At 43.8% G+C, this 12,419-nt stretch overlaps 1 protein-coding gene across 4 annotated transcripts in view; it reads left to right on the top strand.

Annotated features, from left to right (window-relative positions):
* Positions 1–3,188: 3,188 nt before the first annotated feature.
* The window catches only part of PSEN1 (presenilin 1), a 29,517-nt gene continuing 20,286 nt past the window's right edge, over positions 3,189–12,419 (top strand). For all 4 annotated transcript variants that reach the window (XM_081881758.1, XM_081881756.1, XM_081881757.1 and 1 more), the window contains exons 1-2: positions 3,189–3,293; positions 10,820–10,950. In XM_081881758.1, the coding sequence (XP_081737884.1) occupies positions 10,867–10,950 (84 nt within the window). In that variant the 5' untranslated portion in view covers positions 3,189–3,293; positions 10,820–10,866. The remainder of the gene's footprint in view (positions 3,294–10,819; positions 10,951–12,419) is intronic.

Below are 12,419 nucleotides of genomic sequence, written 5' to 3'. Positions count from 1 at the left end.
TCTGGATTTTGATTATTTAATTATGTTTCAAAATATACTACTACTTCTATTTCATTTCTGGAAGTAATGGATTAGTTGGCTTGTTGATCTGGCAAAAACTTCCCAGTATGGAAATACAGCTTCAAATTCTGCACACTGGCCGAACTATATAGTGTTGAGTTGGATCTAGAATAAGCTGGTTGCACTTGAGTTTGTTGAAATCAAGTTAGTCATGTTAGTCATGACTAACTGAAGTCCCTAAGTACAATTTGTTAAATTTGTAGCCTACGTTTCCACCAAATGTTGCTGTGACTAACAGTAATAATTTAAATAGAGTCAATAAAACACCAACAAAATACAAGTTGAAGTAAAAACAAAGTTGCCAAACTTAATCTAGATCCCACCTAGTGAATTGTATTGTTACAATTACTGGGGGTGGGGGGAAGGAATGGAATCTCAAGAATGAGAACCATACCACTTCTAGGAGACAAATTATATGTATTGACCTGTTACACAATGATAGAAGTGACAGCCTAACTAATCAAAGAACAATAAAAAACTAAATAATAATGGTCTGTTTTACCACAACCCTTCACAAAAAGGGAAAGGGCCATAACTGGATCCTAGCATTTCCAGGCAGGATCCAGCTGAACTGGAGAGTTGCTGTCAGACATTTCTCAATCTGATGCCCTTCAGATGTGTGAGATGAGGACTCCTGTCATCTGCTGATCATTGATCATGCTGTATGAGGGTGATGGTTTAGAGTCCAATCTGGAGGGGGCACCAGGTTGGGAAGCCTATGCATGATGAACAAGTGGCCTGACTGCTATAAAGCAGCTTCTATGTTTGGTTTATCGAAAAAGCAACACTGAACACTTGAAAACAAGAATGTATGCTTGATATGTATGGACATACAATGCTAAATTAGCAACAGCAGTGCAGCAATAAAAGGTAAAGTTAGCTGCATGGCTCCCTGGAGTTGATGTTGGTAACATTAATCTCACCATCAAAATTAACAGTTTGCATCCTAACCAGCAAAAAAAAAGTCGAGAGCAACAAAAATTACTGCTGAAAAATTAATTTTAATGTACGTAACTCCCAACCATCTGCTAAAACGTAAGTTTTTAACGCAGAATTGACCTGATAGTGTCTTTTATTGGTCCCTTTTTTTAGCAGACATGTAACTCATGTAACTTGTGTATTTGTTTTGAAACTACTGATTTTACCTATGTTTGATAACATTTTCTGTCTTCTTGTTTTCAAAGTTTTATTTCACTGGCATTTTATTACAACTATATTCTATGAAAACCACATGAGAGTTTTTATTGATTATCGGCATATACATCTTGTAAAATATAAATAAATAGATCAGAGGGGGGAATAGTTCATCATCCCAACTTGGCCATGCATGCATCTGATGGGAGTTTGATACCAGCAACATCTGCAGCACCATAAGTTCCCCAGCACTTACTTTATATAAAAAGTTTTTCAAGGTGTGTATTAACACAAGGATATTGGTTTATAAGAGGTGCTGAGATAATAACCTAGCTCAGGGTTTTCAAATGCCTTGGACTACACTTCGCATCTCCAGCCAGCATGACCAGTAGTTGGAGATTATGGGAACTGTAGTCCAAAATTTAAGTTTCTGCAGTGTCTTTCAAGTTGTGGGACCCTTGATTGTATGCTCCTCACTTTAAATCAGGGTAGATTTGTCTAGCTGACAGTTGGGCCAAGTTCACACACTAGTAGTCACAGCTGTAGCAACATAAACTGGATACCTTGTACAAAGCTTATCTAAAACTATGAAGGCAGTCCTTATTCCCAAACTCAAAAGGTATTGTATGTTAGGATGTTGAAAGCCATGAGGCTTGTTTGTACATTATTTTAAGTTCTTACATTCATGAGAATCACCACCACGGACAATCTACAGAGTTGTGTCTACATGTAAACAGCTTTGTATCGTTTTTGAAAAGTCAGGAGCCTTTGCTTGTCAGAGTAAGGCAGGGGTCAAATCCCCAGTTATGCATGAAGCTCACGGGATGACCTTGGGCCCCTCACTGTTTCTCAGCCAAACCCACCTCACAGGACTGTGAGGCTAAAATGAAGAGGGGAACCATATACACTACCCTGAGCTTGGAGGAAAGGTGGGGGTATAAACGTAATAATAAAATGAAATAAACCTTGTCTCATAGGGCAAATGTAGCAAGTGGCAGAGGTAAGATACTAGTGGCTGTGGCTCCTCCTAAACTGCTGAGGGAGTTGTAATCCTCTGCACACTACTTGAAAGTAATCCTAACTGAATAGGATTTTAGTGTCAACATACATGTATACAAAGGGTCGGGCTGCAAAATAAAGTGGGTGTGTACCAAAGATGTCATGGACTTTGAAGACGCTGGAACTCGGGACGAAAGGTAGAAATGCGCTAATAATGATAATAATTTGTTAAGAGGAAGGCACGTTTGGCAAACCCTCACCACGATAAACTCCCACCCGGAAACCTACGTCCCTACTGTGGAAGGAGGTGTGGATCCAAAACTAGCCTCCACAGTCACTTACGGGCTCACTCTTAAGACCGTGCTCATGGAAGACAATCTTACTCGGCTACGAGTGATCGCCAAACTTAGAAGAAGAATCGCATGGGATCTACCCTAGCAAAGGAGCGACTTCCCTGTTGATCCTCCACGAACAGAGCTAGTATTTTCTCTCGGCCATACTAAACCCAATGCGCAGCCCTTCAGAAAGAACGCAGACGGTTTTGAGCTTTAATGTATTTATTACCCCCCTTTTGCGCCAATACAACCTGACCAACCTTAGCTACTAGGCACCTACACTTCGGTGGAAGGCGGCGGGCGGGCGGGCGAGCGAGCGAGGACCTTTTAACTCTGAGGCAGCAGAATGCCTGCGCCGGCCTTGCTTCGAAGAGAAACGTGCAGATTAAGGCAACCCTTCTTCGAATGGAGCTGCTGCCTTTTTGGCGCAGCGATTCCTGACGTCATCAGCCCCCGCCCGCTTCCTCCGGCGGCGGCTGCTGCTGGTGCAGCTGTTGTCGTTGCGCGGCCTCGCGCGCTCCTTCTGATAGACAGCTGCGGTCCGCCGAGTAGAAGCTCGGCTGCGCAGGCGCATTACCACCCCCGAGAGAGCGTGAGTGGGCGGGGCCGAAGCGCCGAGTCCCGAGGGGAGGGGGAATGGGGGCGGGGCTTCGGCCGGAAGCGCCGTGCGTGTCGCGGGAGGAGGGGGTGGGAGGGAGGGGGTTGTGCTGTGAATTCGGGCCGGGAAGAAAACAAACCGGTGGGACCGGCTCCGAGGGGGGACAGGTAAGGAGAGGTGGGCCCGGGGCGGGGAGCTGCGAAGAGCGCGACGAAGAAAGCAGGCCCGTGAGGGGGAAAGGAAGCGGGGCTCCTCTTTCGGGGGGGGGATGGGGGCCCTTCCCCTTCCTCTCGTCACGTCCCCCCTCCTCTCGCCCCTTCCTCACACGAGCGTTTCCGAGGGGAGTCGTGGGACTCCGGAGCCAGCCTTCCCTCACACCTCCGTGGCCCTCTTTGTCTCAGATCAGAAAGGATGCCCCTCCCCACACGAAACCTCCTCCCGGCTTCAGACACTTTAAACAATACGGGCTGGAATCCCACCTCCCCGCCTTCCCTCCGTGGGTGAAAATGCCCCGGAAAGAGGGCGGGTCTCCTCCAGCCACTCCCGCGGACCTCCAGTCCGTGTCGGAAGTGTGTTGAAATCTGAATTAAAGTGCACTCCTAGGCGTGTCTACTCATTAGTAAGCCTCGTTAAGTTGGTTGTTGTTTAGTCGTGTCCGACTCTTCGTGACCCCCTGGACCAGAGCACGCCAGGCACTCCTGTCTTCCACTGCCTCCCGCAGTTTGGTCAAATTCATATTAGTAGCCATCTCATCCTCTGTCTTCTCCTTATGCCCTCAATCTTGCCCAACATCAGGGTCTTTTCCAGGGAGTCTTTTCTTCTCATGAGGTGACCAAAGTATTGGAGCCTCAGCTTCAGGATCTGTCCTTCCAGTGAGCACTCAGGGCTGATTTCCTTCAGAATGGATAGGTTTAATGGGATTTATTCCCAGGTAAAGGTGCGTAGGATCGCGGGACCTTAAGTGATTTTGAGTGTACAGCATAGCCAGAATGGACTTGGTATGCTAGCAGAGGCTTTAGAAGCTCTGAGTGGCATTCTAAGTGTTACTTGGAGAGTAGACCACTGGAATTGATGGGATCAGTTGCGTTCATTAATTTCACTGAGCCTACTCTGAGTAAAGCTTAGTTGATTTTTACCCTCTGTGTCTTTTATAGTTGTACAGAATGCGGAAACTTGGAGCTTATGTCATCATGGGGATGTGCTAATGGGGAAATCTTTTGTCTGTTGAAAGTTCTCTTCTGAGTGTTTTTTTAAAAATGGTGCTTTTTCCTTTGGCACAGTGTTCTGATAGTACTGGACTGCTGTTTGTGTCCAGTTGTTTTCTGACTTTTTTTCAGAATAAAGACTAAGTGCTCCTTTTGAAGTATGTTAGCCAGTTCTTTTTCGCTTTCCACCAGAGGTCTTGAAGCCTCTAAACTGGTGCTTATCAATGAGATGCAGAAATATGTGGCGATGCACATATTTCTGATTGGCTGTACTGATGAAATTTGGTCTTAGGTCTGCTTTGCTAACCCACCCCCCTTTATTGAGTTTTGAGGAGATTATCTGATAGGAGAGGGTTGTAGATGACTTAGATGGTATAAGACTTTAAAAAAAAAAGTCTAACCATATTAAAAATTGAAAAAAGTAAGTGTAAATCATTTGTATAGTCAGGATAGTAGAAAGTTGGACTTTCCCTTATTTCTTTGCATATTTATCATATGTAAAGTAGGGTTCTAATTGGCATTGACAATGGAAATATGGAACCCAGCAGTGTAACTGGGGTATATTCCAAGCCAAGTAAGTAATATTCTAAGCACTCTTGGAAACAAATTAAAATGAGGTAATGCACAGGATTCCTTTTTAGTGCTTTTGAATTGGCCACAGCTCCTTCTAATTGCTATTACTATCACATTTCAAAAAAGTTGGCAGGACTATCATAATCTGTCTAGACTGTTCATGAATTGATTGGTTGCTAAGCAATGGATTATGTTTTCCTGTCATTTTGTTTCAGTGGTTTCCAATCAAATAATGTCTGTTAAGAGAACACTTCACAGGAACCTTGGTTAGTTCCAACCATGATTAATGTCACTGCTAAGATAATAATTTGTTGTCACTTGAAGCTAGTTTGAAATCCTCTGTTAAGGAGGGCACTGTCGTTGCTATCTGTAGCAGCTAAGCACACCTAGGTCCAGCAAGACAAATTTGTGTTCTAGAAAGGAGAAAGAATTCAGTCCTGTGGTCCACTCCTGACTGCTTAACTGTGATTAACTTCCAAAAATTATAGTGCTCCCTTCATTGTACAAATAATCTCAGGGTGAGTCACAATAATAGTAGAGCATCCACAACATAAAATTGATAATAGAATATTGCTAATATGCAGATTAGCATCTAAAAGAAGTACAGCAACCCTTAATGATACAACAGAAAACTACTACTACTACTTTTTGGCAAGCACCCGTAGCCGAGTAAGATTGTATTCCATGAACACAGTTTTAAAAGTGAGTCCATAAGTGACTGTGGATGCCAATTCTGGGTCCACACATCCTTCCACAGTAGGGACATAGATTTCCGTACTGGAGTTGATCAGATAACAAGGTTGTGTCTGTACTGGTCTTGTGTTGTAAAGCATCTCTGTGCTGAAAATAAGTATCCAGAGAAATGTTCCTGTTTAAGAACAGATCATCTCTACCTGAAATAATAAAGCATTAATATATTTTTAATCCTATTTACAACCTGTCATGCACTTTCTTCCTGTTTTTAAACCAGCTTCATTTCTCAGTTCCCTCCAATCATTCTAGTTTGTTTCCTTTAAAATTTAATTCTCATTCAGTGTGCCATGCATGCAGTAACTTCTAAAATCCACTTGGTCCACATGTGAGATATTTCTTAATAATTAATATGTGCATCCCTTGTAGTTGGAGGCTTTTTCTAGGTTGTTTCCACATAGTTTATGAAAGTTCAGTGGAAATACTACAGAAGAGAGTACCAACACTTCTTTCAAAGAATCAGTCTGAGTAAAGTATATCATTTATTTCATTAACAAATGTGAAGAAAATTATGGACTCTGTGTTTTTATAAGCATTTGCAACATCCTTCCTTTATAATATTCTCCACCTCCCACATTCACTCCTCCACGCTATCGATTTTTATCAAAATAATAATTGGCAATGCTAACTGCAAGAATACCAAACCAGAAAAAGTTAACTGTCTACTAATAGATGGTGCTCATTTATTACTACATATGGTGTTCAAATATCTGACTTTCCCCATTATTGCATTCCTTCACTGATAAATGGCTGTGGAGAAATAAGTATGGAGTCTTATTTAGCTCTCTTAGTAAAATATAATAACAGTATACTACTACTCAAACATTGCTTCCTTAGACTTGATGAATAGAATGCAAACTCAAATAAACAACAATAGATGCTATGACTATATATTTTAATTTTTCTCTGTGATTGTTTAATGCTGTCCTACTGGATAGTTAATAATCTTCCATGTGTGTATGTCTCATAGAATAAAGTCAAAACAGAGTGAACACTGAAATCTTAAGCAGTTTTCGGTGAAGGTGAAAGCAATGGTCTGAGCCTATGCAATTATTTATTCTAGACATTCTTCAGGTGGAGCTTGGCCAAACTTGTCAGTAGAAGAAGGATTACTATTATACACATCAGCTAGCCTACCAATCTTGCCACCAGGGTGGAAAGTATAGAAACCATCATTCTTGATTGCATCCCCAAAGCCTTGTTGGAGCATCTGTTCAAGATGATAATGAAGTGTTTCTGCCAGTGAACTCTGTAGCTATCTTTTATTTTAAATCTCAGAGCAGGCACATTATTGAAACAGTATTTTTCAGAGTAGAGTCATACCCCTGGTTAAATATGCTTCATGTTGAGCGCATTTGAGTTGCACTCCGCGGCAACCTGGAAGTAATGGAGCGTTTTACTTCCGGGTTTCACCGCTCACGCATGTGCAGACGCTCAAAATGACGTCATGTGCAGAAGCGGCGAAAGCGGCGTGCGCAGACATGCCGTCGCTAGTTACGTTTGCTTCTGGATGCGAACGGGGCTCTGGAACAGATCCCGTTCGCATCCCAAGGTACCACTGTATAGAATATATAAGTCTAAATGGGTTGAAAATTTCCCTTGTCTCTGTTGGTTATATCCTACCATTTTATGTAATTTCCTACAGACCTATGCTTGATTCTTAAACGACCTTATCCAAAGAAGAGGATGAAAGGGCAGAGTAGATTGTGTCCCAGTGGTATAGTAAAGAGACCTGGGTGACTGATTTCAACTAATTAGTGTGCTATCAAGTTATTATTTGAATAATTGCATTCGCCACAGGTTTAAGAACACTAGTGTGTAGACAGTGTGTATTTGGAAGTTTAAGAAACAGTTCTCTTGGCTCTGGTTTTGCAAACTTTTTTTTTTTTTTTGTAATAATGTTGCACCCAGTAGAGCTGACTGCTTGTCTTCCATTTTTTCTTTTATGTGTCTAAAACTAAGATTTCTCCCATCCTTTTGATTTTTCAGAATTATCATATATCAGTATTAGATCTTATTGTGTACATATCATTCTAATTGGTTTTCAGAGGAGGTTTGCATTGCATTGTTTTTCGATAACAGTTAAAAATCTTGAATGGCTGTCACATTTGAATCTGTTTCCCTTACTACTGCCCATCAGCTCCATGTTTCTATGTTGCAGACAGCTAAGGCTTAGAAGTAATTTCCATTTAGCAATGTGGAACTTTTCCGTTGTGCTCAGTAGGGCTGGGCAATATATCAATATATCATCCAAAACCAGTTTGAAGTTCACATTGTCATAATTGTTTCATAATATTTGAGCTGTCAGTATATCACGAATCACAATGTGTGTAAGGACTAGGCGATAACTGGTTTTCAACATTGCAATAACTCACCAGCTAAACGTTGCAATGTTATCAGCAGCTAAACCTCACACAATATCACCAGCTAAACTTTGCAATCCATCACATCTGTAATAAGGATGAAACTATACAGAGGTGAACAGGACAATGTCCAGGCAGCTGCTACTACTTAAGAGGTCTAAAATAGGTAAATGACAATATTATCAATCACCACACAGTCAGTTTCATCAGCAGGCAAGCCAGAACGCATCCCAACAGGACTTTTGGTTTTGTCTTGGCTACCAAATGGTGGTATGCAGGTCAATCCAAAGTACAGCAGTGAGTCATAGTGAATACATATAATCTGGGACTGCCAGTCTGCCAGCAGGAGGCAGAAGCAGCAGTGGCAGAAACAGCTGGCCATGACCGCGGTATGTGTCAGCAGTAGAGGTGACAACTTGCAAGGCCTCACTGTGACAGCCCAATCAGTGGTGGCCTGTGAGTCCTTGTGGTGGTGACAGGAGGGGGCAGTAGTAGCAGCGGCAGCCTGCAAGGCGTCGTGGCGGCAGAAGTAGCAGTGGAGACTTGCATGGCCTCACAGCGGCAATGAAAGCTGGTGGCAATAGCGGTGGCAGCCTGTGAGGCCTTGCGGCACCAGCACAAACAGTGGCAGCCCGCGAGGCCTCCCAGCAGCTATGGGAGGCAGTAGCAGTGGCAGCCGGTGAGGACTCAGCAGTGATGGGAGGTGGCGGCAAGGCCTCGTGGTAGTGATGGAGTGACAGCAGCAGCCTGCAAGGCCTCATGGCGGCGACAGAAAGTGGCAGCAGTAACAATGGCAGCCTGCAAGGCCTTACAGTGGTGACAAGGAGTGACAGCAGTGGCGTTGCGGTGGCAGTGGGAGATGGTAGCAGCCTGCAACACCTCGCAGCGATAACAGGAAGTGACAGCAGTAACCGCAAGGCTTTGTGGTGGCAACAGGAGGTGGCGGCAGTAGTGGTGGCGGCCTGTGAGGCCTCACGACGGTGGCGAAAAGTGGCAGCAGTAACGGCGGTGGCTTGCAAGATCTCATGGTAGCAACAGGAGGTGACAGCAGTAGCAGTGGCCTGCAAGGCCTCAAAGCGGTGATGGGAGATTGCAGTAGTGGTGGCAGCCTGCAAGGCCTTGCAGCGGCAACACACAGTGGTGGCCTGCAAGGCCTTAAGGCAGTGATAGTGATGGCAGTAGCGGCAGTGGCCTGTGAGGACTTGTGGCAGTGATGGGAGGCAGCGGTAGTGTCCTGTTGGCCTCTGCATAGTTCCTTCCTTATTTCAGATATGATATATCAATATATCATGATGTTTAGCTGGTGATATATTGCAATATTGAGAACCAGTTATTGCCCAGCCCTGGTGCTCAGTACCTTCTGCCAAGCTGTTTCGTATACATTTTCCCCCACCCCACCCCCCAGTTTATTAAGTGACTTCTCCCATCTTTAGGATCTTCTTTCAAAACCCAGTACCTTAGCACAGCCTTTCTGCAACAAGCCTTGTCTCAACTTACTTACACTTCTGCTGCCATTTGACATACTTTTTCCCTTCCACTCGACCCAGAACTTACACTTACTTTTCATTCGTGATTGGAACCTTAGGTGGGTGAGCAATAAATAAATGGAGAGCAAGGAAAATACACCATTCCCTGCTCTCCATTTATCTATTTTTCCTCCCCCCCCACCCCACCCCCTGCTCACCCAGTGGGTTTTCCTTGCTTACTGGGCATTGGGAAGGTTGCAGGAGGGCTCTGGTAGCATGCTAGGGCCCTCTCATGATCTCAGATTCTGGTAAGCAATCCTCTGCAGTGCGGGAGGGGGTGGTTCTGGGGTTACTGACTTTGCACGATTTTGCCTTTGTTCACGTTCTCCTGCAACAGAACCTTAATGTAAGTAGCAGGCCAACTGTATATTTATAAATCCTGGGTGTTCCCTTTATTCCCCATTTCTGGTGAATATAACTTGCAAACTGTGTACAGCACATATCAAACTTTGGCAAATGGTGGTAATAGTAATGGTGGTTTAGATTAATGTTTTATATTGATTTAGGAAACCATCAGAACAACAAATGTATCAGATGGTTGCATGTAAAGATTGGCTTCTTTCTGATGTAATCATTTAAAATTCTGTTCTTACCCCTTTTGAGTTGCTTCCTTAACCACTAACAAGAAATTCTAGATCACTTTCACACTTCCTGGTATGCCAGATTTTTTGTGGGGGAGGTAGATATGTTGAGGGAAGATGGCAGACAGCATGTTTGTCTAGGCACATGTTCCTGTCCTGAGCACTATCACCATTTAGTTTTCAGGGGTTCATTGGCCTGCTCCAAGCAAAAACACTGCTCAACTTTCTAGCCATAGTTTAGAGACAATTGAGTGTTCTGTGGGTTCACAGGCTCATCTTGTGTGAGCATTTCTCAGTCTTGTGGCCAGCTGTGGTTAGCACTGTCTCTGCTCGATGTCAAAATTAACCATAGGGAGTGACAAACAACCATTTTCAACCCAATGGTTAGAAACTGGTTTGTGTTAACTATTGTTAGCTTTTTAACATCAGTGCAGATATACGAACCACAATTATCTCCAAAATAGGAAGGAGTGCCCACCCAGGGCAGGAAGAACAAATGACTCCATGGTGTACAACAGATCACCTAACAATGGTATGGAAATAGTTAGATGGTCAGGCAGCAGTGTACTTGCATTCAATTACTTTCCCCTTCACTCTTGTCTTGAAAGCCAACAGCTTAAAGCAAGAACATCATTTCAGTTCAGGGTAAGATAACAAAGGATTTCAGACTCTCTCTTTTTTAAAAAAAATTACAGTTGCAGTATCTCAAGAAGAAGGAGCATTTGTGGAGTACCAAGTTCCAATGGCAGAACTATCTGCACACTTATCACAAGTCCAGCGTGGGCAGCTGAGAGAGAACTTGCCTGACAACCATCAGACCAATACTGTACGTAAGGACTATTTTTTTCACATGCCAGATTATAAACTGCATATGGTAGCTGTGTTACAAAATGCTGAAAGATTGTGTAAAGCCTCTTGTGTTTGTTAAATGGGTCTTGTAATCTTGAATGTCATGAAGAAAGCAACATTTAGCAGGTGTAGTGAAGTGGTTAGAGCAGGCATAGGCAAACTTGGCCCTCCAGATGTTTTGGGACTACAACTCCTATCATCCCTAGCTAACAGGACCAGTGGCCAGGGGTGATGGGAATTATAGTCCCAAAACATCTGGAGGGCCGAGTTTGCCTGTGCCTGGGTTAGAGTGTTGGACTAGGAGTGAGAAGACCAGGTTCAAATCCATGCTTGGCCATAAACTACCGTATTTTTCCCTCTATAACACGCAGATTTTTTCTCCTAAAAAGGAAGGGGAAATGTCTGTGCGTGTTATAGAGCGAATGTGTGGTCCCTGGAGCCGAAAAATCAAGCAAATCAAATCACGGCGCTTCACGGAGAAAGGAAAGCTGAAAAGAGGAAGCAGCTGCTTTCCTGCATTCTGCCTCAGGGTCTTACTGCCCACCCTCCTCTGTTTCGTTGCTGTGTTTGCTGAAACGGAACAAAGAGCAGGGAAAGCCCCTCCCCTCCAGGCAAGCAGAGGGGAATTCCTCCAGGCAAGCAGAGGGGAGAGAGAGGGGGGAAGGGAGAGAGAGGGGGGAGGGAGAGAGAGGGAGGGAGAGAGAGAGAGAGAGAGAGAGAGAGAGAGAGAGATATGGCTGGCTTGGGTAGGGGGAAACTTTTGCCTTTCTTTCCTCCCTCCCGTTAAATCCCTCTCCTGCATTCTTAGCCAGCTGCTTCTCTGCACACCCCTCTCATGTCCCTTATTTGTTTTTCCTTCGCTCCCCACTTAAAATGTGGTTACAAAGCATAGATCCACATGGATCCTCAGGATCTTTGCATTGGGTCACCCCAAATTCACCATCAGATCACATAGCATGTCCATGGCTACAGCCTGCACCAAAAAAATCACGCACCCACTGTTGCCTGGGGCTGCAATGGTGCAAAAACGTGGTTACAAAGCATGGATCCACAGGAATTCTCAGGATTTTTGCATTGGGTCACCCCAAATTCACCATCAGATCACATGTCTGTGGCCACAGCATGAAGCCCAAAAATGATACATCTACTGTTTCATTCAGAATGTTTTTTCCCTTGTTTTCCTCCTCTAAAAACGATGTGCGTGTTATGGTCAGGTGCGTGTTATAGAGCGAAAAATACGGTAATTGTGTGAACTTTGTCCAGTCACTATCACTTAGCCTAACCTACCATTATAAAGTGGCTTTGTAGATTAAAAAGTCATGTGTGCTGTCTTCAGCCCTTGGAAGAAAGACAGGATACCAATGTAAATAATAATAAAAATAATATAAATGCATTTAAGGGGGGAGGGAATCCTGTTTCATTCTTTGCTAAATCTTTCACAGCACA

The sequence above is a fragment of the Podarcis erhardii genome (assembly GCF_964252035.2).
Source record: "Podarcis erhardii genome assembly, chromosome: 1".
Classification (NCBI taxonomy): Eukaryota; Metazoa; Chordata; class Lepidosauria; order Squamata; family Lacertidae; genus Podarcis; species Podarcis erhardii.
Note: the sequence above shows the minus strand (reverse complement) of the source record. Positions and strands in the feature narration are given on the sequence as shown.